Source organism: Triticum aestivum, chromosome 5B (genome assembly GCF_018294505.1).
Source record: "Triticum aestivum cultivar Chinese Spring chromosome 5B, IWGSC CS RefSeq v2.1, whole genome shotgun sequence".
In the NCBI taxonomy this organism is placed as follows: domain Eukaryota; kingdom Viridiplantae; phylum Streptophyta; class Magnoliopsida; order Poales; family Poaceae; genus Triticum; species Triticum aestivum.
In genome coordinates, this window is record NC_057807.1 from 620,078,604 (window position 1) to 620,103,761 (window position 25,158).

Below are 25,158 nucleotides of genomic sequence, written 5' to 3' on the forward strand. Positions count from 1 at the left end.
GAGCGGTGCTCCGCTTCTACCACCGCGGCCTAGCTTCAGTCGTTGATGCCAGCTGTGTTTCAGCCAGCGCCGGGTCACCATCACCGTTCTAAACCGCCGCAGCTTCACTCCCGTACGCATCAACTGCGCCCAATTTGCACCTGCTCCGTGCTTGCGGCCCTGACCGTTTCCTATGCCGCTACGCCGATCACCGGCTCCGCTTCCCGTGCATCAGTTGACCCGCCGAGCGATCCAAGGCTCCGCTTTTAGTCGCGGCTGCAACGAACCGTCTTCATCTCGGCCTTCTGACCTGCGCGCCTTCGCCTTCGCTCTGACCCGCTCCGACTCGGCCTCTTGTGCGCCTACTGAGTCGCCGCGACAGCGGGCTGCCAGCCGCGTCCGCCAGCGCTGGCTGCTGTGAGATGGTCGTCCCCGGGTCGCTGCTCTAGCCGCGCAGCCTTCTTGCATCTTGGCTCTAACCTGCTGGTATTGCTGAGCCGCCCTTACACCCGATGGCCCGCTTGACGCACACGCGCCCTATGTACTGCTTTTCTGACGCACTAAATTCGTTCTATCAATATTGAGATGAGCATGTGGGGACGAGACAGACCAAGGGATATGGAGCATTCTCGTTTAAAGTACTCCCTCCAGATCACTCACTAGAGGCTGGGGCGTGCCCTTAGCGCGCCTCCTGAGCAAACCTGTGCGCACAAATCCTGCCGTTAGAGTTTTGAACGTTCGTATGCAACCCAGATGAGCGCCAGATGTCAAAAAAGAAAGAATATACTTAATAGAACTACATCAATAGAATCTTGTTGGATTTACAAAGGATTAAGCTCATTGACAACCATGCACTTAAATTTAAAATCTCTATAGAACATCATTCACAACTTTTTCACCAGGGTGAGAGGAGCATTCGAGGCTTTTCTAATCAATGATTATAACTTTCCTACATAACATGCTACGAAAGCCTTAACTTCTTTGTGAGAGCTTCAAAAAATGAGAGACTCATGGAAGGCTTAGTTTGGTCTTGCGGTCTGCATCTTTGCCACAAAACTTCTTTTGCTTTATTTACAATAGGAACTGCAAAAGAAAAATATCAAGCACATCATCACCGTTGCTCGAGAAGCATACTTTAAGTATTAAACATGCCAAAATTGCTGGAGGTACAGTCATACTAAATACACAAAAATCAATGCTCAGGAAGCACAACAAAACATATAAAAATCTTTGGAGGTACAGCCTGAGTTAATTCACAAAAACCAATGCTCAAGAAGCATAACTGAACATACCAAAATCTATAGAGGTAAGACCTAAATGAATCCACAGAACACCACCAAAGTTCAAACACGCGCCTAGGACTACTAAGCAAAAATATTTGCAAATGTGAATTTTCATGGAACATGCCAAAAGATAATACCTAGAAGTATTTGGCTGCTCATCATCTTCTTCCATAGGTGTTGAAGTACGATAGCCATATGGGAATGGTGAAAAATATGGTCCATTTCTTGCATCCCCACCAATATATTCATCACCTGGTGATCAATAAGTGATACCCGCTTCTTTGTCAGAATGTTATCTTCAGTACCAAGAACATTTCCAGCATTTGAAGGAACAATCTCTTGAAATCTGCAAAAGACGGAAAAAATTGTTAAAGGACATAGCTTAAGAGCACGGTTCTCAAATTCAGTTTCAACATTATGAAGATCTTAGTCCATAGTGAAAATTAGACATGCAAAAAACAATTACATCATCTACAGCAAGACACAATGTGTAAGCTTTGATAACAAAACTACAGGTTTTATCATTATATATCTGATTCACTTCATGAATACCTGCATTTAGTCATACAGAGGACAAATTAATCAACACATGCGGACAAATTAATCAACACATGGGGTATGCTGGTAACGGAGAGTAATAAACATGGTGACTACGCATGTGTCGATCAACCATCCCGAGTCTCCTGACATGCATGTTAAAGATTATTGTTACCATCTTGTATCCATAAGATGGAATAAAGCTTATTCAGTTTGAATTCTGATTTCTCGCAAAAGAAAGTTTGAATTCTGATTTCTATTTTTTTATCATGCAAACTACCACTACATACACCAAAGAGCTTTTTTGCATACAAGACGCATGCAAGATCACAAGCATACATTCTATGTGTAAGTAGGTTGCACGCCATTTCCATGTGTCACTCTTTGTGCTTCACGAGTCCCTGCCATTCAAAAGCGGCAATCCAATAAGGCTTTGCAATCACTAATTTGAAATCTACAAGGTGACAAAATTGTTCACGTATTTGCACAACAACCAGAGAGTACAATAAAAGTAGAAGTTCTTTCCCTGGAATCAAAAAGTTTGATCTCTTGTAGGTCCTTAATGGAGATGAATTTTCTTGAAGGGCATCCCACCGGTCACTTGGCATTCTTAGCCACTATGTATGCATCGTACTGCCCCTCATATCCCGGACTTGACTCATGTCGTATGAAGGTGACTCTGAACACAGACCATAAGAAACAAGGCTTGCAAACAAAAAGCATGAAAAGCAAAGTTTGAATCTGGAGTTCAAATCCATAAGCCTTCTAGCCATAAAGTGTCAACTGCTACTGCTATCCGACCACTACTATTCAAACCATGGACACTATACCATACAAAAAGTTGCTCCCAGCCAAACCTATCGTTACTCCAATATCAAGTTTCTTCACTCACAAAAAGTCAACCCTGCTGCACAACAATCTGACTAAAAGCCCACGTCAATAGAAGAACATCGAATTGCAGACTTCAGCATGCAGCCGTGGCAATTCTGGGATTGTTGCTGCTGCTACTGACGAAGGGACACCACTCCCAGATGAAGTATCAGCAAACTCCTCAAGTTTTATGAACGAACATGAATATGACATTTTTGCATCTTCTCTCAACCACTAGTAGAAAAACACCTAATAGTCCCGGTTCGTGAGGGCCTTTAGTCCCGGTTCATGAACCGGGACTAATGGGCCGTTACTAATACCTCCACCCATTAGTCCCGGTTCAAACAAGAACCGGGACTAATGTGCCTCCACGTGGCTCTGTGCGCCGAGCCCAGTCGGGGGCCTTTGGTCCCGGTTGGTGGCACCAACCGGGACCAAAAGTCCATGTTTTTTTTGGAAAGTGGCTGCTTTAGGAGTTTTGGGGGTTATTTTTAGGTTGTTATATTAGCTAGCTAATAGAGAGAAGTGTCCTCTCTTATATCTTCGTCCTTGGTTTACCAACGCTGCTGCTATATATGTTCATTTTACCCACTGATATAATAACTCATGCATGCTCGCATACATCAGCATATATAATAACAAGTACTCGTCCTACTAATCATGCATCATCATACAACTTCTACTCGTTATTAATAATAAGTCATACGATCATCATCCTCATAGTCATCGAACCCAACCCTACATAATTGTTCTTAACACATGATCATCAGTATCAGGTAGGACCTAAACACCCTTAAGGTAAAATAGCATAAAACAATATAGACCCTGACTCTCCATTATGAAGAATGGCGATCATCCTGTCTCCAATTTTTGCCCTTCGCTGAATGTTGCTTCCAAGAAGCTCCTTACGACTGTCCATACATTTTTTCCATTCTTTGATTGTCATGTCTCCACTTCTTTTAGAAACCCGGTATGGACAGTTGAGATTCGTAGGAAGACCTGGTTGTATGTTCAAAACATGAAGGCTACCGTGTGTATACATCAGATGAGGCACACAATCATTCGGGATTATCTGTTGAAAAACATAGTAATAACTTCGTAGTTAGCAATGATATGATGTATTAGTTTTAGAAGTGTGCAAAAAGATGCACGAATGTCGTAATAGTAAAAAATCTTACCAGGGTATCTCCATGGTAGTTATCGTACTTCAACACATGCACTAGTGACACGTATTGACCATAATGTTGAGGAGTTCGATTGTAGACATTGTAATTCTCAAGATCAGTACAAAATGCGACCAGATGATTTTTCTCTTGATAAGTTAGTTCGGAGCCTTCGGTGTAGTAGGTTCTGTCTACCATCTTCCGCACATTCTTTGAAGAATGAAAATAAGCTGTCAATGGAGAATAAGTTGTCAACTATTTTGAAATAAACAATATAAATTACTTAATAACTATGTTAAGCTCACATGGGGGAAGAATTGGAGGTGTATCCACAAGGACGAAAATCGTAGGTCTCTCTTGCTCGATTGTAGGATCACCAAGATCCATGGTAACAAGCATACCCTCATCAAAACCATACATCTTGCAAAGTGCTTTCCAATTTTTGCAACCAAAATGGGTTACACTCTGAGCATTGTACAACTTTACTTGAAAATCCACACCATGATGGGTACTTAGGATAATTTTTTTGGTTTCGAAACTTTCATGGTCTTCAAAACCCATCCTCTCCAAGACATAGCATCTTGCAAAGCATGGGATAAGCTAGTCGAATTGGAAAAGATGAAAAATATTGTCATGATTAAAATAGTTGAAGTCATGAGTAATTACGAAAAAAACTATTATCGTCGGTTGCGTACCGTATGAACATCGAAGGTCTCCTCGAGCTTAATGCTGAAGCGACGATCTTCGTCCAGCACAATGAACCTGTTGCAGATACCTTGGTCGTCGTGGCACCAGTCGCACTCCCCCGGGCGGTTTTCGTCGTCCGATGAGTACGACATTTCCGGCCTACGTTCATAATTCAAATATTAAACTAGATCATTATTATTAATCACGGGTTGACTATCGATGATCGATGTACGTAGCTCCTCCTTTCATTCCGGAATGCATTATTATATCAAATTGTCTAGCACACGGGAATGAAGGAGAACTTATCCAATATGAGCATTCAATAAGCAAAACCAAATCATAAAATAAGAAAAACCAAATCATAAAATAAAGTATAGTATTCAAATTAGCATGCATTCAATAATTATAAGCAAAAGTACATCATCTCTTGGTGTCCGTACATCGTCGAATATTATCACTAATACAACTAGAACCGTAGCGCCCGACGGGTATCGACGCGGGCGGTGGACACCCAAAGATAAGGAACCATCACAGGATCATAGCTCCAGTGAGATCCCTGAAGAACCTGCCAGGTATTGTCGAACCTGCCCTCCAATGCAACCATGTAGCGACGGACGTGCTCGTCCTCCTCGCTGACACGGTGACGTACCACCTCCGCGGTGTCCGGATGCCTCACCACCGTCACTGGCCCACGCGACCGCCACCAAACAAGGATCGGGTCAACAACGGGCTGCCTCCTCACCAACCTACGTCCCCCGGTAGGTAGCACCTCCCAATACCAGCCCGGCGGAGCCCAGTCCCGAACATGGCCCTGACCAAGCAGGCCTCCACCGCCGAGTCGACGACGACGAGGATGCGGGATAGGCATCGCCGACGTCGATGCGGGAACTACTTCTATATATAGTTAAATAGAAGTAGTTTTATTAATTAAATCAACTATCTAGTTCAACTACTAAGCACTTACTATAAATAAATAAGTAGTACTTACTAAAAACAAACTACTTCTATATATAGTAAAATAAATTAGTTTATTAAATCAACTAGCTAGATCAACTATATATAAACTACTTCTTATTTTTTTCCTTTTTCTAAATACTATGAACAAAAAAATCATTAAAATTCTATGAACAAAATTAATTACTACACATCTAATCTAACAAAAAAAATCTAATCTAACAAAAAAATCTATGAACTACATATCTAAATTACTACACATCTAAACTAATAAAAAAATCTAATTAATCTAACAAAAAAATCTAACATAATATAAACAAATTAATTACTACACATCTAATCTAACAAAAAAATCTATGAACTACATATCTAAATTACTACACATCTAATCTAACAAAAAAATCTAATTAATCTAACAAAAAAATCTAACATAATATAAACAAATTAATTACTACACATCTAATCTAATAAAAAAAATCTAATCTAACAAAAAAATCTATGAACTACATATCTAAATTACTACACATCTAACCTAACAAAAAAATCTAATTAATCTAACAAAAAAATGACGGTGGCCGGCGTACGACCGGCGAAGGCAACGGCGAGGTGCTCACGTACGGCCGGCGACGGCGACGGCGAGGTGCGGCGCGGGGCGGCGACGGCGTCGAGAGGCGGCGCGGGCCGGGGCGGCGACGTCAATCGAGGCGCGCGGGCGGCGACGGCGTGGGGCGGGGCTGGGTGGGGCGGCGACAGCGTCGGGGCGTGGCGGGGCGTGGTGGCGACGGCATCGGGGCGGGGCGGCGACGGCGAGGTGGCGGCAGGGAGACGCTCGGCGACGGGAGTGGAGCAGGAGAGATCGAAGTCGCGCTAAGTGCTGTATATATAGCAAAGGTTTTGGTCCCGGTTCGTGGCACCAACCGGGACCAATGCCCCCTTTAGTCCCGGTTGGTGCCACCAACCGGGACCAAAGGCCTCTTTTCAGCAGCCTAAAGGGCGGGAAACGAAGACCTTTGGTCCCGGTTGGTGGCTCCAACCGGGACTAAAGAGCGGCATTCGTCCCGGTTGATTCCACCAACCGGGACCAAAGAGTGGCATTGGTACCGGTTGACGCCACCAACCGGTACCAATGGACCCGTCTAACTACTTTTTTATTTTCTGCAGCTGTTTTTTTGTTGATTCTTCCTGCAGCTGTTTTTTTAGTCCCACCTCGCCAAGCGAGAGGCACTCGCAGCTGTTTATAAGCCCTGAGTGCAGAGACGATGATGAAGAGGCTCAATGCTCCTGCACGTTGGTTAGCTTCAAACCTTGAGGAATACGGTAGACTGCACAGAGCTATGTGCAGTGCAGTTGACACTATTCCGAAAGGCTTGAAGCAAATTAACAAGCATTGCGCCTCTTTTTTATTTTTAATGACTTATTACAATTCAAAAATAAATAGAAGAAAAAATAGTTATGATTAACTTTACTAAAAATGAGCATAGATGCTTATTTTTAATGATTTATTACAACTCAGAAATAAAAAGAAAAAAATAAATATAGCAGAAAAGAAAAAAAAACTATACAAAACTACTCAGAAATGGATTGAAGCAAAAAATAGATGTGATTAACTGTACTAAAAAAGGAGCATAGATGCTTATTTTTAGTGACTTATTACAACTCAGAAATAAAAAGGGAAAAAATAGTTGTGATTAACTTTACTAAAATATGAACATAGATGCTTATTTTTAATGACTTATTACAATTCAAAAATAAATAGAAGAAAAAATTGTTATGATTAACTTTACTAAAAAATGAGCATAGATGCTTATTTTTAATGACTTATTACAACTTACAAATAAAAAGAAAAAAAATAAATATAGCAGAAAAAAAAACTATATAGAAAACTACTCAGAAATGAATTGAAGCAAAAAATAGTTGTGATTAACTGTACTAAAAAAGGAGCATAGATGCTTATTTTTAATGACTTATTACAACTCAGAAATAAAAAGAAGAAAAAATAGTTGTGATTAACTTTACTAAAATATGAGCATAGATGCTTATTTTTAATGACTTATTACAATTCAAAAATAAATAGAAGAAAAAATAGTTATGATTAACTTTACTAAAAAATGAGCATAGATGCTTATTTTTAATGACTTATTATAACTCAGAAATAAAAAGAAAAAAATAAATATAGCAAAAAAGAAAAAAACTATATAAAAAGCTACTCAGAAATGAGCATAGATGCGCTTATAGAGGAAATTCAAATTAAATTCATAACAAATTTCAAGAGAAATTCGTATGAATTTAGGCTAAATTCCCTATATAAGGGCATCTATTTTCATTTTCAGAGGAGCTCAATAAGGCAGAGAGGGAGGGGCTTATAAACCGGTCTGATTCCCCTTCGGTTGGCGAGGTGGGACTAAACTTTGGCCGCAACGAGGACCAACCCTTTAGTCCCGGTTGGTGGAATGGACCGGGACTAATGGTCGTCCTTTGGTCCCGGTTCAGGCCACCAACCGGGACCAATGGTGGTGGGCCAGGAGCGAGGGCCATTGGTCCCGGTTCGTCCCACCAACAGGGATCAATAGGTCCAGACGAACCGGGACCAATGGCCCACGTGGCCCGGCCGGCCCCTGGGGCTCACGAACCGGGTCCAATGCCCTCATTGGTCCCGGTTCTGGATTGAACCGGGACTAATGGGCTGAACCGGCCTGGACCATTGGCCCCTTTTCTACTAGTGAACTCTGAAGTAAAATAGAACGAAGATGCATCAATAGTGGAATTCACCGCTCATAGGAGGCATTAGTTCTCTTCTATATCACTAGTTTATACCATTGGAAGTAGCTTAGCTCTCACCCTCTGTTATACGACAACCTATCCATGTTCATAAGAAGACAAGGCTCCTCTCTGTCTATTCTGCACGTATGTGTACGCATTATCTGACTACACGGTGTTCATAGATGACGGATCATTAATTAGCACTAAAGAGAAGACACTTTGAAATACAACTCGACATAATTATTGTACCACTCGCACCTAGACTTCCCATCTTCCAAGATAGTGATGGAACAAGCTTCTTCTTCATGAGCATAAGAGTCTTGCGTCTCGGAAAACAACATTAGAGAAGGCACTGCTATCAGTTAACAACTTTTAAACAAGAGTGAAATATGACAGTTAAAGAATGAAGAGCTGCCAACTTACACATTTTAAGCAAATCACTTAACGAGGCACTTTGATAGCACACAAATCTTTCAATTTCTCAATTCTTAAAACCAATATTGCATTTTCAGGAGCAAAATTTGGTTCTTCCAACACGCAGAAGAGAAATAGGAGACCACGGCATAGATTTGGATAAATAGATCACATGATACTGATGAGGTAGGTAAAATTCATGAGGAACCAATGCCCAACACAAAGTTCAGGTTAAACAATACCCTTAAATCTGATCTAAACACACTTATATCTGAGTTAGAATTTTGGAGGTGCAACAGAAACCTGAATTGAGGGGAAAACAATTCTTGCCTTATCAATTTTGTCTTGCTCCTCCTCCCTCACGTACTCAAATCCAAGATCCTCCACTCCAACTACAAGTAATCACCATTCAGATATGAGAAGTGCAGACCAACGTATATGGGAGAGAAAGAGTAGATCATGGGAGAAAGAAAGCGATGTACCTACATGCTGTCACCGACCAGAGACAGAGACGAGGACGGACTGGGACGGCTTGGCGGACTCAATGGCGTAGGCGGCCCGGATGGCCTGGTGCGGGCAGCCACGTGCGTCGGGGCATGACTCTAGGCCGACGATCTCGGTGACGCGCGAGAGCGGGCAGGAGGTGTCAAGGATGAGCACTAGGGGCGCCGAAGCCGCGCCGGCGTCCATGACGACGTCGTGCGCTTGCCACAATGGCGGCTAGGGTTAACCACGGGCGCATAAGGAGGAGGCGAGCGTCGAATCGAGTTGGTGGGGGAAGATACGCCGGATCGAGAAGAACACGAGGGAGTGCTGGGCGGGGCCGGAGACCACCGGCAACGGCCGGAATCGGCCGGCGGCCGAGAGAGAATCGAGAGAGAGAGAGAGAGAGCGCGCTCGAGAGAGACAGAAGTGTGCCTGCGAGGCGATTTATTTTCCCTCTTTGCATAGTAAAAGCGCACAGTAAAATCACAGAAAAGTGGACAGGTGGAGTACGCGAGCTAGCGCCATTTACGCGACTGTTAATGTGTTTAATTGTATTACACACGTCAAGGCATCTCATGATGAAGCAGACACGGGAAATATTTTAATTTGCGCGTCCAGACGTCCAATGACCAGTCTGATACACTGTCCTCCAATGACCAGTCTGATACACTGACCAAAGGAAAAACATTATTCAGCAGCGCTGCTAGCAATAATGTTTACATGCACCAAGTAGTTATGAACACTTGATGTGCGTTCAGAGCATCAGCACGGATTTCAAAGCATTTAAAGGCAGTCATTACTCAGAAAGGGTGATACGGTGCAAGGGCCACATCGTAAGTTTGATATGTTTTTGATCCAGTATCCATGTTCATCCGACAAAAAAATACCAGGTGCTATCTTTCCTGACTATTTTTGGTACATGTTGTTTTCATCAAAAGAATAATTACTTTGATTTGTATATTATTTTTATACATAGGACTATTATTCATTACAAAAGTGGTTTACACCGCGGATTGATAATATCCCATCTGGGGATAATCCGGGACATATCACATGATGAATGGACGCGCACAAGAGCCGCTGCCCGTACGGCCCAGTCTACATCAACTAGCTGGGACTGCGCCTGCGATTAACTCGCTCGTCCGTACCGGTTTTACAACGTCACGGCCGACTCATCCGTCTGTGCCACCTCTGATGCTGCGGATGTATTTCCCGTCCGTCTATCGTGACCTGGTCTACATCAACACGCCAGGCCACACCTGTCTGCATGAGCTGTTCATTGCGTATGAGCTGTTCATTGCGTATGAGCAAGTCACAGCTTGGGTAGCCCGGTTTTCTTTCAGCAAATTGGAGGTAAGTTATCATCAGCCGATGTCTGCGCTGGATGGTTCAATAGACATGCGTACAAATCACTGCCACTACAGTTTGGTCAACTTCAAACAGCCAGTTGGAAGAAACCATTGGCCGAGTTGCTGACACGGCTCATACGGGATCATTTATAACTCGCCGCAGTCACCTCAACCTTTTGTGGATTTACATCACGTTATTAACACCGATGATATATACCTTCTGCTATGGTTAAGTACGAAGAATCTCAAGACAAGTCCTTGAGTCATCTTAAGACTCGGGGGCTACGTTGATATGACGCAGCAAGTCTTGCCAGTCTCAGCAAATTCAAGTGCCTCAGGATGTTGAAGGGAAACCCGGTCCCGGAGGCTATTGTTATATTTATAAAAGTTTAAAGGCCATCAGAAAATTTCCGGCTTAGAAAGGATATGACAGTTGCAAAATCCTGGTTTAAGGAAGAAGTTCCGGGTCATCAAAAAGGATTCCGGTTTAAAATCTGGTTCAAGGGAAATATGTTCTCCCACAAAGCTATCACGCTCTGAAATCCGGTTTAAGAATGTCCGGTTCCAAAAGAATTAAACTCCTCGCAAGTTCGAGTTTAAAGGCAGTTAGAAAAATTCCAGCTGAAATTAAAGATTCCGGTTTAAGGTCCGGTTCAAGGGAAAGATGTCTTGCATAAAGCTTTGACGCTCTCAATATTCGGTTCAAAATCCCGGTTCAAGAAGAATTTATTTCTTGCAAAAAGTTAAAGGTTGACGAAGAGGGCTTGTTGCCATGATGCACGGTTCAAACATGGGTATCACGCCTGATTGGCTTATCATATTATTGGTTACATGGGGGCTTCAGCTGACAAAGCGGGGTTCTGTCTATTAATCCAGCTATCACGCCATAACAAAGCTTGGGAGCTTCACACCCAAGGTGCCAAAGAGAGTCTTGTTGCTATGCACAGCTCAAACATAGGCACCCATTGAGCACAGCTCACAAAGTTACTTGGGGGCTCTTTGTGCACTGCAACAAAGAGTTTGAAAGGACCCTTGTAATATGCTATGAAGCACGGCTTGGAAGCCTGGTGTATTCACCTAAAACCCGGGTTAACCTGCCTTCATCAAGTAAGCCACTCCTTTTCAGGTAATCCTGCATTGACCCGCCGAACGTTTGACAAGTCAATCTTACACAGAACCTAAACTTGTCAAAGTTAAAACGACGATTGGTTAGTTAGAGGCCCATCTTAAAAGGCTTTGCAAAAATGGTTTAACTCAGCGGCCTGGCAGCCCATGAAAAGCCTTGAATTTGGGCCTGGCAGCCCTTGAAAAGCCTCGACTACACGGTTTTATTTGCCTTTGTCAAGATTTTTTCTCTTTTGATAAATTTTCTGTTGAACCGGCGTCTATTGACCCGGTATGACTATCATTCATCAAATTAACCCGGTGTTCATTAACCCGGCTCGACTTTCAACTACAAGTTCTCAGTACATAATCACTTATAATCCGGTGTTTATTGACCCGGCCTGGCTTTGGACTATAAGTCGCCAGTATATATTTGGATTGCGCCATTGGAATTATGCGTTTATAAATCATTGGGTATATTATTCAAATAGCCAACATGGCTGGATTTTTATTATGGTTATCAATAACCAGTATTATGATCAAGGTTTTCAAAGTCGCTTTAGCGCAATGGCTATCATATTATCAATGGATATGATTTATTCTACAATTGAAGGAATAGTCCTGAGTTGCTGTAGGCTTACAACCCGGCACTTGGGGGCTACATTTTTCAAGTTGAGATTACATCAAATACACAAGTCTCATGTCGTTGCAAGCATGCACCATGACACTTGGGGGCTAATGCAAAGTCATTTTTTTGCTCACGTTATCGAAGACCCGACTCATCACATCGTAATGAGCCGGCCCTTGGGGGCTACCAATTGCCTCTGTCAACAATTCAAGGTACAAAGCTTTTTATCCATTAGATTGAAAGGGTCCACTACTCAGTTGGTAAAGCACAAGGCTCTTAACCTTGTGGATGTGGATTCAAGCCCCATGATGGGGGTTACATTATATGGTGTTATTTTCATTGAAGTATATATTAAATTCCCAGCTCAATATTATCTTACTGAGCCGGCCCTTGGGGGCTACACGTTGCTGTTCAAAGTTTACAAGATTATATTTACGAAGTCCTTGCTCATTATTGCATAACGACCCAGCCCTTGGGGGCTACACTGGTTGAAGTTTTTATGAGCATCAGGCAATTACAAGTACCAGGTTGCTGCAAGCATGACAACCCGGCACTTGGGGGCTACATATGTGGAATACTCAATTCTGACTAGTGATTGAGATGAACAACAAGGATTTCTTCAAGATTGTGATATTTATATTGAAGCAAGTCTTAAGATGTTGCTATGCTACCTTCTTAAGACTTGGGGGCTACAAGTGATAGGCATATAAGAGGTATATTTCCAAGCTGGATGTTAACTACAAGTATGACCCAGTGCTATCAACTTTTATAACCCGACAATGATGGTAATCATAAACCGACAAGTTCTACGTCCTTAAAAAGGTTGAAGATCAGATGAGTATTTCAAGGACCAATATTGTTTTTAAGCATTGGGAGCTGAATCAAAGGAGTTATTCTTCACAATATATTTTCTATGAGAAACTAATGTCAGCAAGGTGATTATGAAGCTGGCCTACTAAACCAGATTTTCTAGAAGAAGGAAGTGACAAGGACTTAAGGATGATCAGAGTCAGTTTAACATGGATAAATCCAAATTAAATTGGGGGCTAATGTTGGGGATATACCCCGCGGTATGACCTGGCCGGAGTCGTAATCCGGCCGGGACTTGTTAAACCGGCGGACAGTTAAGGCAGACGGTCAAGACAGATGGCTAAAGACAGACGGTAAACCAGCGAGAGTTAAACCGACAGAGTTAAGACAGATGGTAGCACCGGCAGGTGTTAAGTCAATCATAACCCGGAAGACAATGTTAAACCGACAGACAATGTTAAACCGGCAGACGTTAAGAAGCCCAGGAAGGGAAGTCAAAATAGTTTAAGTCTTAGTCCGAGATGGACTCTACATGTAACCCACCCCTTTAACTTATGTAAGGAGGGCAGGGTTCCCCAAAGAGGGAGAGGAAAGAAACAATCTCTAGGGCTAGACACAACTAGAGGAGAGCCGGTTTACGGCGACTCTCTCATGATGATAATGAGATCTAGCCTCAAACAACATGTAGGGTTATTACCGGATGATGTTTCCCGGGGCCCGAAGCTGTCTAAATCTTTGTCTTGTGTTGCGTCTCTTGATTCCGCTCAACCCCTCTCAAGCTACCACATAGATGCATTGGCCTCGCGACTAAGTCCTGACACTAAGGACATCTGACGTGTTAATTCCACGACACCAACCATATATATATATATGAGAGGACGAAGAATACTGACTGTTGTCGTGGGGGTAGCTTCTCCTTCATTGCCGTGTGCTAGACAATTTGGTGTAATGTACTCGGGAATGTAAGGAGGAGCTACCATCACCGACGGTCGAATATGTACACCACATGAGCTGAGAGTTTTTTAGTACATATATTTAATTGTACAAGTTTAATATTTGAATTATGAACATAGGAAATGTCGTACTCGGACGACGAAAACCGCCCGGGGGAGTGCGACTGGTGCCACGACGGCCGAGGTATGTGCGACAGGTTCATTGAGCTGGACGAAGATTGGCGCTTCAGCATTAAGCTCAAGGAGACCTTCGATGTTGAAACGGTACACAACGACGACAATAGTGTTTTTCGTAATTAAGCACGACTTCAACTATTTTAACGTGTACTTTTCATCTTTTCCGATTCGACTAGCTTATCCCATGCTATGCAAGACGCTGTGTCTTGGAGAGGATGGGTTTTGAAGACCATGAAAGTATGGAAACAAACAAAATTCACCTAAGGACCCATCATGGTATGGATTTTGAAGTAAAGCTGTACAATTCTGAGAGTGAACCCATTTTGGTTGCAAAAATTGGGAAGCACTTTGCAAGATGTATGGTTTTGATGAGGGTATGTTTGTCACCATGGATCTTGATGATCCTGAAATCGAGCAAGACAATATGGATATTTGGATCCTTGTTGATACGCTTCCAATTCTTCCCCTATGTGAGCTTCTAAAGCATAGTTACTAAGTAATTTATATTGTTTATTTCAAAATAGTTGACAGCTTATTTCCATTGACAGCTTAATTTCATTTGCAAAGAATGTGCGAAAGATGGTAGACAAAACCCACTACACCGATGGCTCTGAATTAACTTATAAGGAGAAAAATCATCTGATCACATTTTGTAATGATCTTGAGAATTACAATATCTACAATCGAACTCCTCAACATTATGGTCAATACATACTAGTGCACGTGTTGAACTACGGTAACTACCATGGAGATACCCTGGTAAGTTTTTTACTATTACGACATCCGTGCATCTTTTGCATACTTCTAAAACTAGTACATCATTGCTAACTACGAAGTTATTACTATGTTTTTTAACAGATAATCTCGAATGATTGTGTGCCTTATCTGATGTATACGCACAGTCTCCTTGATGTTTTGAACATACAACCAGGTCGTCCTATGAATCTCAACTGTCCATACTGGATTTCTAAAAGAAGTGGAGACATGATAATCGAATAATGGAAAAAATGTATGGACAGTCATAAGGAGATTCTTGAAAGCAAAAGGAAGCGAATCGCAAGAATTGGAGACAGGATGATCTCCATTCTCCATAATGGAGAGTCATGGTTTATATTGTTTTATGCTATTTTACCTTAAAGAGGGTATTTATACCTCATAATGATGATCATGTGCTAATAACAATTAAGTAGGGTTGGTTCGATGACTATGAGGATGATGATCGTATGACTTGTTATTAATAACGAGTAGAAGTTGTATGATGATGATTAATTAATTAGTAGGACTTATATATGATGATGCATGATGCGAGCGGGTGAAATGAACATGGATTGGATTAAAGTGAAGGCAACATGCATGTGGTGCATGTCGAAAGTAGTACAATCCAAACTTGATCAAGTTAGGATTAGTATTACTTTCGACATGCACCATATGTTGCCTTCACTTTATTCTAAGCCATGTTAACGTTAGGCATAGTAGTAGCGTTGGTAAACCAAGCACGGAGATATATAAGAGAGGACACTTCTCTCTATTAGCTAGCTAATAACAACCTAAATTAACCCCCAAAACCCCTAAACCAACCCTTTAAAAAAACCTCAGCTCCAGCCAGCTGCTGACGCGTGGATGCCTATTGGTCCCGGTTGGTGTCACCAACCGGGGCCAAAGGCCCCCCTGCCTGGGCTGGCCGCAGCGGTCACGTGGAGGCCCATCTGTCCCGGTTCGGGTAAGAACCGGGACTAAAGGCCAAGGGCATTAGTAAGGACCTTTTAGTCCCGGTTCAAAAACCGGGACAGAAGGCCCTTACGAACCGGGACAAAAGGCTCTTTTTCTACTAGTGTTATGTATTGCTATGATTCAAGTAAGTTGTGTTATTGTACAAACAATGTTTATGGATGAATATATAGTTCTACTATTATGTTGATTATGGTATTTGTGGCCTTGCTATGGCAAAAAAAATCAGCACATATAGAAACCACTAATGAAAGCTTATTTCTTTCATTTTTTCATCTCTTACACTTGTTCTCTATGTTGTGCATTCTCTTTATTCGGATACAACTCGTACAGACAGAATTCATATTGCCATTCACTCAAGAAAAACTGCATACGGTGAGTGGTCGGTTGTATGTTGAGTGTCACTTCATGGGGTGCTCAGCATAAAACCCAATTTGCCGAGCAAAAACTAGAAACACTCAGCATAATATTACCGACTTTCCTTCCTCTTTTTGCCGGTCAACTATTTCTTTCGCTCTACTGATAACATCACACGATGCACCGCTCTGTCATAATGCACATACACACACTCGGTATCCCACTACTTCGGCAAATCATTGCCTTGGGTCCCACTTCTATAGCTGCATGGTCATGCGCACAACTTCCACCACTGCAGCCGATCTCAGTCATGTTTCCCGTCGTCTTCGACACTCCCTTTACTTGTCTCGTGCCTCTATCTGCTCACCCACGGTTGTATCATTGATCGACCACTTTGCCGAGGCATATCACTTTACATCATTCCTGCTGGCACACATTGTATAGTTGCCGAGTTTTTCTTATCTCCAAGTACCATGCACTAGGACATCAATATGATCATAGTGTTGCAGTATAGCTAGAAAGACAAAAGAAGAGCCAAAAACAACTTTCCGCTGATTAAGTTGTGCCACGTTACCGAAAAAGCTCACGCCCCACTTTATATAAAAAGCATGTTGTGGTACGTTCAAAATAAGATTTCCGCGACCATGGCCAAGGTTAAATCAATCTCGCTTGAAGTTGAACAAGAAAATTAACACTCATTTGGCTAACAACAAGGACCACAAACAACATTCCAATTTAAAGAACAAACTGACTTTTGTCCTGTTCCGAGGAGAAGCACAAATTGGCTTCTAGCCACTATACGTAATAAAAAATGGTGCATGGGAGGGGGGTAGGGGGGATGTTACGAAAGTTGCGATCCACATGAAAATGACAGAGGCATGACAAAGCAAAATAAAAGAGGTATGTTAGCTACTCATATATTATCGCCAACGGAAAAATAAATTCTATGTAGCAACCAGCACACAATATTAGAACAACTCAATTACAAGCAAAAAAAGGTTCTTACGTGTGCGAGTACCAATTGCCTTAACAAGTTGTACAACTTGAACCCGAAAGAAATATTCTTGAACTTAATCATTTTACACGTTTGTACCACTAGCACCTAGTTGGCTAACTACTACTCCCTCCGTTCCGAATTACTTGTCTTGGATTTGTCTAGATACAGATGTATCTAGACTCACTTTAATGCTACATACATCCGTATTTAGACAAATCTAAGACAAATAATTTGGAACGGAGGGAGTAGGTACGTGTGTCCCGACTAGTACGACCTGACCTCTTCTCGGCCAATGAAGATGATGCAGTTATTTTCGTGCCACGAGATCAAATGACGATCGAAGTTCCTCCACATCGGCAGAGGTAATCTCGATCAGAAGAAATAACAGGCCGCGGACGATTATATCTGACTACCTCAACGCGCGCACATGTGCTTCGAATTTGACCAGTGTAATTCGTTGAGAACTATTTTTTCTATGAAACTTTCCAAGCTTAGTTATACCTCAGAGAAGCAATCGATCATGTGCAGGCAGTATAAATACACAACGTACGCATGGTGGCAGTCTATCTCATCGTTACAGATATATCTTCCTTGATTAGTTTTGTAAGCTCTTCATCAGCGATGGAGTACTCGACGAAGCTAGGGGTGTTGCTCGTAGCTCTCATGTTGGCCATGGCGGTCACGGCCCAAAACTCGGAGCAGGACTTCGTGGACGCCCACAACGCGGCGCGCGCCGACGTGGGCCTTGGGGAGGTGACATGGGACGCTACGGTGGCAGCCTTCGCGCAGGACTACGCGGATCAGCGCCGCGGCGACTGCCAGCTGATCCATACTCCTGATGGCCGGCCGTACGGGGAGAACCTCTACGGAGGCGGCGGGACCGAGTGGACGGCGACGGACGCCGTGAATTCGTGGGTGTCGGAGAAGCAGTACTACGACCACGACAGCAACACCTGCTCGGCGCCCGAGGGTGAGTCGTGCGGGCACTACACGCAGGTGGTGTGGCGCGACTCGACGGCCATCGGCTGCGCCCGCGTCGTCTGCGACAGCGGCGACGGTGTGTTCATCATCTGCAGCTACAACCCGCCAGGCAACTTCCCCGGGGTGAGCCCGTACTAGGCTATATGCATCATGCATGCATGCGAGCGTGCATGTACGTACGGCGTATTGCATAAATAAAATGATTAAGCTCTGATAACCACAGTGTGATCAGATGTGATATATAATTAACCAGCCGGCCGGATTTGAGGCCATATATTGTTTAGACCGGCTGTATATATGTACCGTTGTGATTCAGGTAATAAGTTGTGTTATTGTATAAGCAGTGTTTATGGATGAATATATGGTTCTACTATTATACTGTGCATGGTATATGTGCCTGTGAAAAAAACCCAGCACACTTAGAAACCACTAATCAAAGTGTCTTTCTTCCGTTTTGTCATCTCGCACTTGTTCTTTATGTTGTGCATTTTTTTTCCGGATCCCAACTCGTAAAACGGAGTAGATCTCGAGAGGGCACACTAGGTCTTGTTCCTGAGACTCGCGCTCCCTCCTCCACGCCATAGGCCACTCCCACCGTGACAGTCACCCAATCTGTCATTATGGCTCACCCATCCACTCCCAGGTTTCACTCTGGATCCAGCTCCGGTCGTGGTCCCGTGCAAGCTCGCTCTCGACTAGCGGTCCATCGTAGGTTTCGGACTCGCTTGCGGCCCCGCCCGTGAATGCAGTAGATCTGACCTCGACGCCACGAATCCTGCCGCGGGGAGAGTCATCCAACGCCATGCATGCCTATGGTACTCCAGATCTGGTGTTGTGATTGAGCGGCAGTACCTAAATCCATCGTGGTCATCCCCTACGCTCTTGTCAACATTTCCTCTTCGGGCGAGGAGGAAGGATGGACGAAGAAATAATCTCGAAGGAACACACACAAGCAAGGAGCCATCGATTATTAGTGCACACGTACAGCTACACAGCTCGGACCGACACCGGGACATCAATGGTGCGCCGGGCCTTGAGGCCTTCTTAAGCTGCTTCAAAGGCCGGATACTCTGGGTTGCATCATTTGCGAGCTGTCAGGGCATTTCGGCAGAGAGTACCCTCAAAATCCATGAAACGGCGGTGTCCGGCGCCGACCTGGGCGCCAATTCAAGATCAGGTTCAAACAACCGGGCAATTACCCCTTCATCCACCAAAAGAGATGAAATGCTTTCACTATTTGTTCTAGAAGATAACTTACCGGCGTTTTTGTTAATTACAAATGATTGTGAAGGTGTATGGTAGGAAGCCAATAACACTTAGTGTGGAATATTTTTATAATGCAAAGTAGATAATTATTGTATCGGAGATGCCGGCTTCTTTCAAGTATTATATAAACTAGATGACCCGTTGCGCCGATGGCGCAAAAGGCCGAGTGCAAGCCAAGTATTGAAAGAGTGTGCATTCAAATATGTAGACACAGAATGAAACATACAGAAATAAGTATGAATTGATGATAGATAGATGGTCGTTGCTGAACATGTTTTCTAAGAAGCTTATGAACGATCATTTACAATGTTATGAGTAAGGCATGTAGATAGGCAGAGATACGTTTGACAGATGTATCGTTGGACATTCAGAACGATTCTCTGAGTCAACTCTTCATAGTTGCTATTCTTCATGGCCTGCATTGCTCAAAGGAGAAATTCATTTGATGTCATCGTCGAGTTTCCAATAATTGTGGTGTGTTTGCTAGAGATCATATTCAGACTATGTTGTTGTATTGCTAAGACGGTCAGCAACATATTTTACCTGTGATAAAACATGATTGAGATTGTTCTCTTTCAATGTTGAACTAGCTGTGAAGTTTGTATCTATTATGCGATAAAGTTTCTTTGCTGCCATGCGATCTGTGACGCCCCCGATTCAATCGTACACTAATCATGCACGCAAATGTGTACGATCAAGATCAGGGACTCACGGGATGATATCACAACACAACTCTAAAACATAAATAAGTCATACAAGCATCATAATACAAGCCAGGGGCGTCGAGGGCTCGAATACAAGTGCTCGATCATAGACAAGTCAGCGGAAGCAACAATATCTGAGTACAGACATAAGTTAAACAAGTTGCCATAAGATGGCTAGCACAAACTGGGATACAAATCGAAAGAGGCGCAGGCCTCCTGCCTGGGATCCTCCTAACTACTCCTGGACGTCGTCAGCGGGCTGCACGTAGTAGTAGGCACCTCCGGTGTAGTAGGGGTCGTCATCGACGGTGGCGTCTGGCTCCAGGGCTCCAGCATCTGGTTGCGACAACCAGGTAGAAGGGAAAGGGGAAAAGAGGGAGAAAAGCAACCGTGAGTACTCATCCAAAGTACTCGCAAGCAAGGAACTACACTACATATGCATGGGTATATGTGTAAGGAGGCCATATCAGTGGACTGAACTGCAGAATGCCAGAATAAGAGGGGGGGTAGCTAGTCCTATCGAAGACTACGCTTCTGGCAGCCTCCGTCTTGCAGCATGTACAAGAGAGTATATTGAAGTCCTCCAAGTAGCATCTCCAAGTAGCATCTCCAAATAGCATCTCCAAGTAGCATCTCCAGTAGCATCGCATAGCATAACCCTACCCGACGATCCTCCCCTCGTCGCCCTGTGGAAAAGCGATCACCGGGTTGTCTGTGGAACTTGGAAGGGTGTGTTTTATTAAGTATCCGGTTCTAGTTGTCATAAGGTCAAGGTACAACTCCAAGTCGTCCTGTTACCGAAGATCACAGCTATTCGAATAGATTAACTTCCCTGCAGGGGTGCACCAACTTACCCAGCACGCTTGATCCCATTTGGCCGAACACACTTTCCTGGGTCATGCCCGGCCGCGGAAGATCAACACGTCGCAGCCCCACCTAGGCTCAACGGAGAGGCCAACACGCCGGTCTAAACCTAAGCGCGCAGGGGTCTGGGCCCATCGCCCTGAGCACACCTGCACGTTGCGTACGCGGCCGGAAGCAGACCTAGCCTAGTGGCGTTCCAGTCCAATCCGGCGCGCGCCACTCAGTCGCTGACGTCACGAAGTGCTTCGGCTGATACCACGACGCCGGGATACCCATAACTACTCCCGTGTAGATGGTTAGTGCGTATAGGCTCGTAACCAACTCAGATCAAATACCAAGATCTTGTTAAGCGTGTTAAGTATCCGCGAACGCCGAACAGGGCCAGGCCCGCCTCTCTCCTAGGCGGTCTCAACCTGCCCTGACGCTCCGCCACAAAGATCCACTCGCGGGTGCTCCACCAGCCGACTCAACTATAGTCTCCACATGTATCATGTACAAGTATATAGTATATACCCGAGATCACCTCCCGAGTGATCTCGGCCCAATAGTATAGCACAGCAGACGGACAAGAATGTAGGGCCACAGATGAAAAATACTAGCATCCTATACTAAGCATATAGGATTGAAGGTAAAGGTATCAACAGTAGTAACAAGGACAGGCTATGCATCAGGATAGGTATAACAGAAAGCAGTAACATGCTACACTACTCTAATGCAAGCAGTATAGAGTAGAATAGGCGATATCTGGTGATCAAGGGGGGGGCTTGCCTGGTTGCTCTGGCAAGAGAGAGGGGTCGTCAACTCCGTAGTCGAACTGGGCAGCAGCAGCGTCGGTCTCGTAGTCTACCGGAGAGAAGAGGGGGGAAGAAACAATGAATACCATGTAAACAGATGCATATCGATGCATGACAAGACAAGTAACGATGCTAGGCGCGCCCTAGCGTGGTATGAGGTGGTACCGGTTAAGGGGGGAAACATTCGGGAAAATATCCCCGGTGTTTCGTGTTTTCGGGCAGAGGAGCCGGAGGGGGAAAGTTGCGGGTTCGATAGGTTAGGGGTGTGTGGCGGACGAACGGACTGCGTATCCGGATTCGTCTCGTCGTTCTGAGCAACTTTCATGTTGAAATTATTTTAATCCGAGTTACGGATTAAAAGATATGATTTTCTAAAGATTTTATTAATTTCTGGAATTTAATTAATTATTTAATTAATTCGAAAATGGATTTATGACATCAGCGTGATGTCATGCTGACGTCAGCAGTCAAAGTTGGTCGTTGACCTGGTCAACCTGTCATGTGGGTCCAGTGGGACCCACCTGTCATTCTCTGTTTAGGTTAATCACAGATTAGTTAATTTAATTAGTGATTAGGTTAATTTAATCAGGATTAGTTAACTTAATTAATTACTTAATTAATTAATTAATAATTAATTAATTTATTAAATCATTTTTATTTTTATTTATTATTTTATTTTTAATTCTTTTTTTTCTAAAAACGCTATGGGGCGGGGCCCTGTGGTCAGTGGCCCGGGGGGGCTTGCGGGTCGGGCGCTGCGGCGCCCACTGGGCGCTCGCCCCAATTCAGCGGCGAGGAGGACCGGGGCATGGCCGGGCGGCCACCGGAGGGGAATCGCCGAGGGGGGAGCAGCAGGTCGCCAGGGCGCGACGGCGGGTGCGGTGTAGCCCGCCCAGGCGGCGAGGGAGAGTTGGGTGCGGGCGCCGGCGGGGCCAAGCAGGGCGACGGCCAGGGCAGGGGGCGACGCCGTCCGGGGCAAGATGAGGCCGGCGCGGGCGAAGGCACGCCGGTCAGGGCGAGTGCGCGCGAGACGGAGAGAGAGGGGGGGCCGGGATTGAGGGCGCAGTCGGTGGTGCCGGAGCACGACCAGGGGCCGAGCGGGGTGGCCGCGGGCGAAATGGTCCGGTGCGGGCGACGGTGGCGCCGGAGCGCCTCGAGCGGCGACGGCCGAGGCGACCTAGGGGGAGAGGAGGGCGAAGGGGGAGCTCACGGGGGGAAGTAGGGCAACGGGGCAGTGGGCTCGGGGGCGGTCGGGGAAGACCAGCAAGGAGGAGGGCGAGGAGGCGGCGTTCGGCGGCGACGAGGCCTGGCGGCGGCGAGCGCTGGGCGTCGGGGTCGACGGGATCGGGGCCGATCCCGATCCAGATCGGTGGGGGGAGGAGAAGGGGATCGTGGGGGGAGTGGGGGGTCTCGGTGCCTAGGGTTTGCGGGGTGGGGGATAAGGAGAGGGAGTGGGTGCCGACCTGGGCCGGCCTGGTTGGCCCGATGGCCAGCTGGGCCGCGGTCTAGCAGGGGAGGGGGGAGTTTAGTTTTTTTTTACCTTTTGTATTTTCTTTTATTATCTGTTTTCTGTTTTAATTCATTTAAAAGTATTTAGGCATTTTATAAAAATGTGTTTACTGAACTATAATTACCTATGCCAATTTTGGCACAGACCGAACATTTTTGTTTTGATGTTTGAAAACTTTTGATGTTTGACAATATTTAAATTTTTAATTTGAAAAGTTTCGAACCGACGCGAGATTAGCAACAGTAAACGAGGTGACGTGGCATCATTAGCAGAGGTTCACTGTAGCTTAAATACCCGGGCGTCACAATTCTCCTCCACTACAAGAAATCTCGTCCCGAGATTTAGGAGCGGGAGTAAGGGGGAAATGGATTTGGTCACGAAATTTTAACGAATCTTCTCGGTCTTGGTTGCTCTTCTTGAAGTGGTAGATCCATAGCGTTGATGTCTTCATTCCTATGCATCAATACATCATGATGAGGTTGTCGTCCTTCCTTCAGGAACTCCATCGTACTTACGAAAATTATAAGGGTTAACTTCGGAAGAACAGGCCTCTACAAGGTTGCTTAGCCTGTAGATAACAATAGGGAAGGTGGCGGAAAGTAACTCTCGAACTAAAACTTAAGAATGTATCATGAGCAAAGTAAGAAGGTACAACAAGGAGTTCCAAGCGGATAGACAATCGTTCGATGCCGGAAAAGAGTGCAAAGGGGTTCAGAGCATCAAGATTAAGTATTGCATCTGATACCGGAACAGATCACTAGGAAGGTGGTTCGCGAATTACACACGAAGCCAAGCATGAGTATTGACTTTGGGAAAGGGGGTACAGGAGGGTCAGGTTTCGATCCTGTGGAACTGTGGGTTATGGGCCCACCATGTGGGTTAAAAGTAGGAAAGGCAGTGACGTCTTGCACAATCATGTAAGCAAGGCATGTTAGAGGATAGCCTGACAGTTATGTCGGCAACAATGTCGGTACCAAGGGCGAGGGACGAAGAGAACCATCTTCCTGCTCGTTGAACGAGGCGGACCAATAGGCAAAGTTCTCGTCCATCGGTGGTTACCGGAATGTCATCACCAAAATAACAGGGTCTTTCTGACAGAATTGTACACCGAGGTGTTTACAAAAGTAGGAGAATATTACTGCTTAGATCTCATAGATCACAAGAAAGGTTAAACCAAACAATGGAAAGGAAGATATGATTATCGGATTTAACCAGATCAATGGAAAGGAAAAATGTGTTTAAACACATTTTCCAGGGGTATATCCTCCCCAAGGACAAGCAGATGATATCCATGACAGGATAGTAGGTAGAAAACCATTTTAGGTAAGGGAAGAAAAATTTCATGACATTACCCATACAACGGTGTTTGGATAATTGATAAAGAGAATTTAGCATTGTGCTTCAAATGTTCTTGGTGATGAACGGAGTACCACAGACATGCTTCAGGTAGCAATGATATGGTGTTTCAATCAAGGGCCCGACTTCGGATACACCAATGATCCATCAGGAGTAACTTATAAAATAATTCCTACCACTTCCTCCAGGAGGAATGGTTATCCTTGCAAAAGAAATCATAATGATAGGTCCTCCAGCCAGGGGGGGGGGTGCTAGGCATGACATCATGTTACTGGGTCATCAAAGGACAAACAACATAACTCCTGGAAAGTTGTCCCAACCATCATATCTGACCGAGATTCAGATCCAATTGGTGTCATGATGCCTCAGACTCAGGATGTCCGAGAAGAAAAGGCGCAACACAAATCATTGAAATGGCATTGCAAGATTCTCGGGAAATGAACTATG

The 25,158-nt window shown here is 44.4% G+C and overlaps 2 protein-coding genes across 2 annotated transcripts; one reads left to right on the plus strand and one right to left on the minus strand.

The window, feature by feature from the left end:
* Nucleotides 1-912: 912 nt before the first annotated feature.
* On the minus strand, nt 913-2,678 carry LOC123117207 (uncharacterized). Its single transcript, XM_044538024.1, has 3 exons — nt 2,139-2,678; nt 1,400-1,608; nt 913-1,062 (listed from the first exon to the last, which is right to left on the minus strand). The coding sequence occupies exons 1-3, from the start codon at nt 2,171-2,173 to the stop codon at nt 941-943; spliced, it is 366 nt and encodes a 121-aa protein (XP_044393959.1). The 5' UTR covers nt 2,174-2,678; the 3' UTR covers nt 913-940.
* Nucleotides 2,679-17,831: 15,153 nt separating this feature from the next.
* LOC123117208 (pathogenesis-related protein PRB1-3-like) lies at nt 17,832-18,587 on the plus strand. The gene has a single exon (XM_044538025.1). The coding sequence runs from the start codon at nt 17,858-17,860 to the stop codon at nt 18,353-18,355; it is 498 nt and encodes a 165-aa protein (XP_044393960.1). The 5' UTR covers nt 17,832-17,857; the 3' UTR covers nt 18,356-18,587.
* Nucleotides 18,588-25,158: the final 6,571 nt, after the last annotated feature.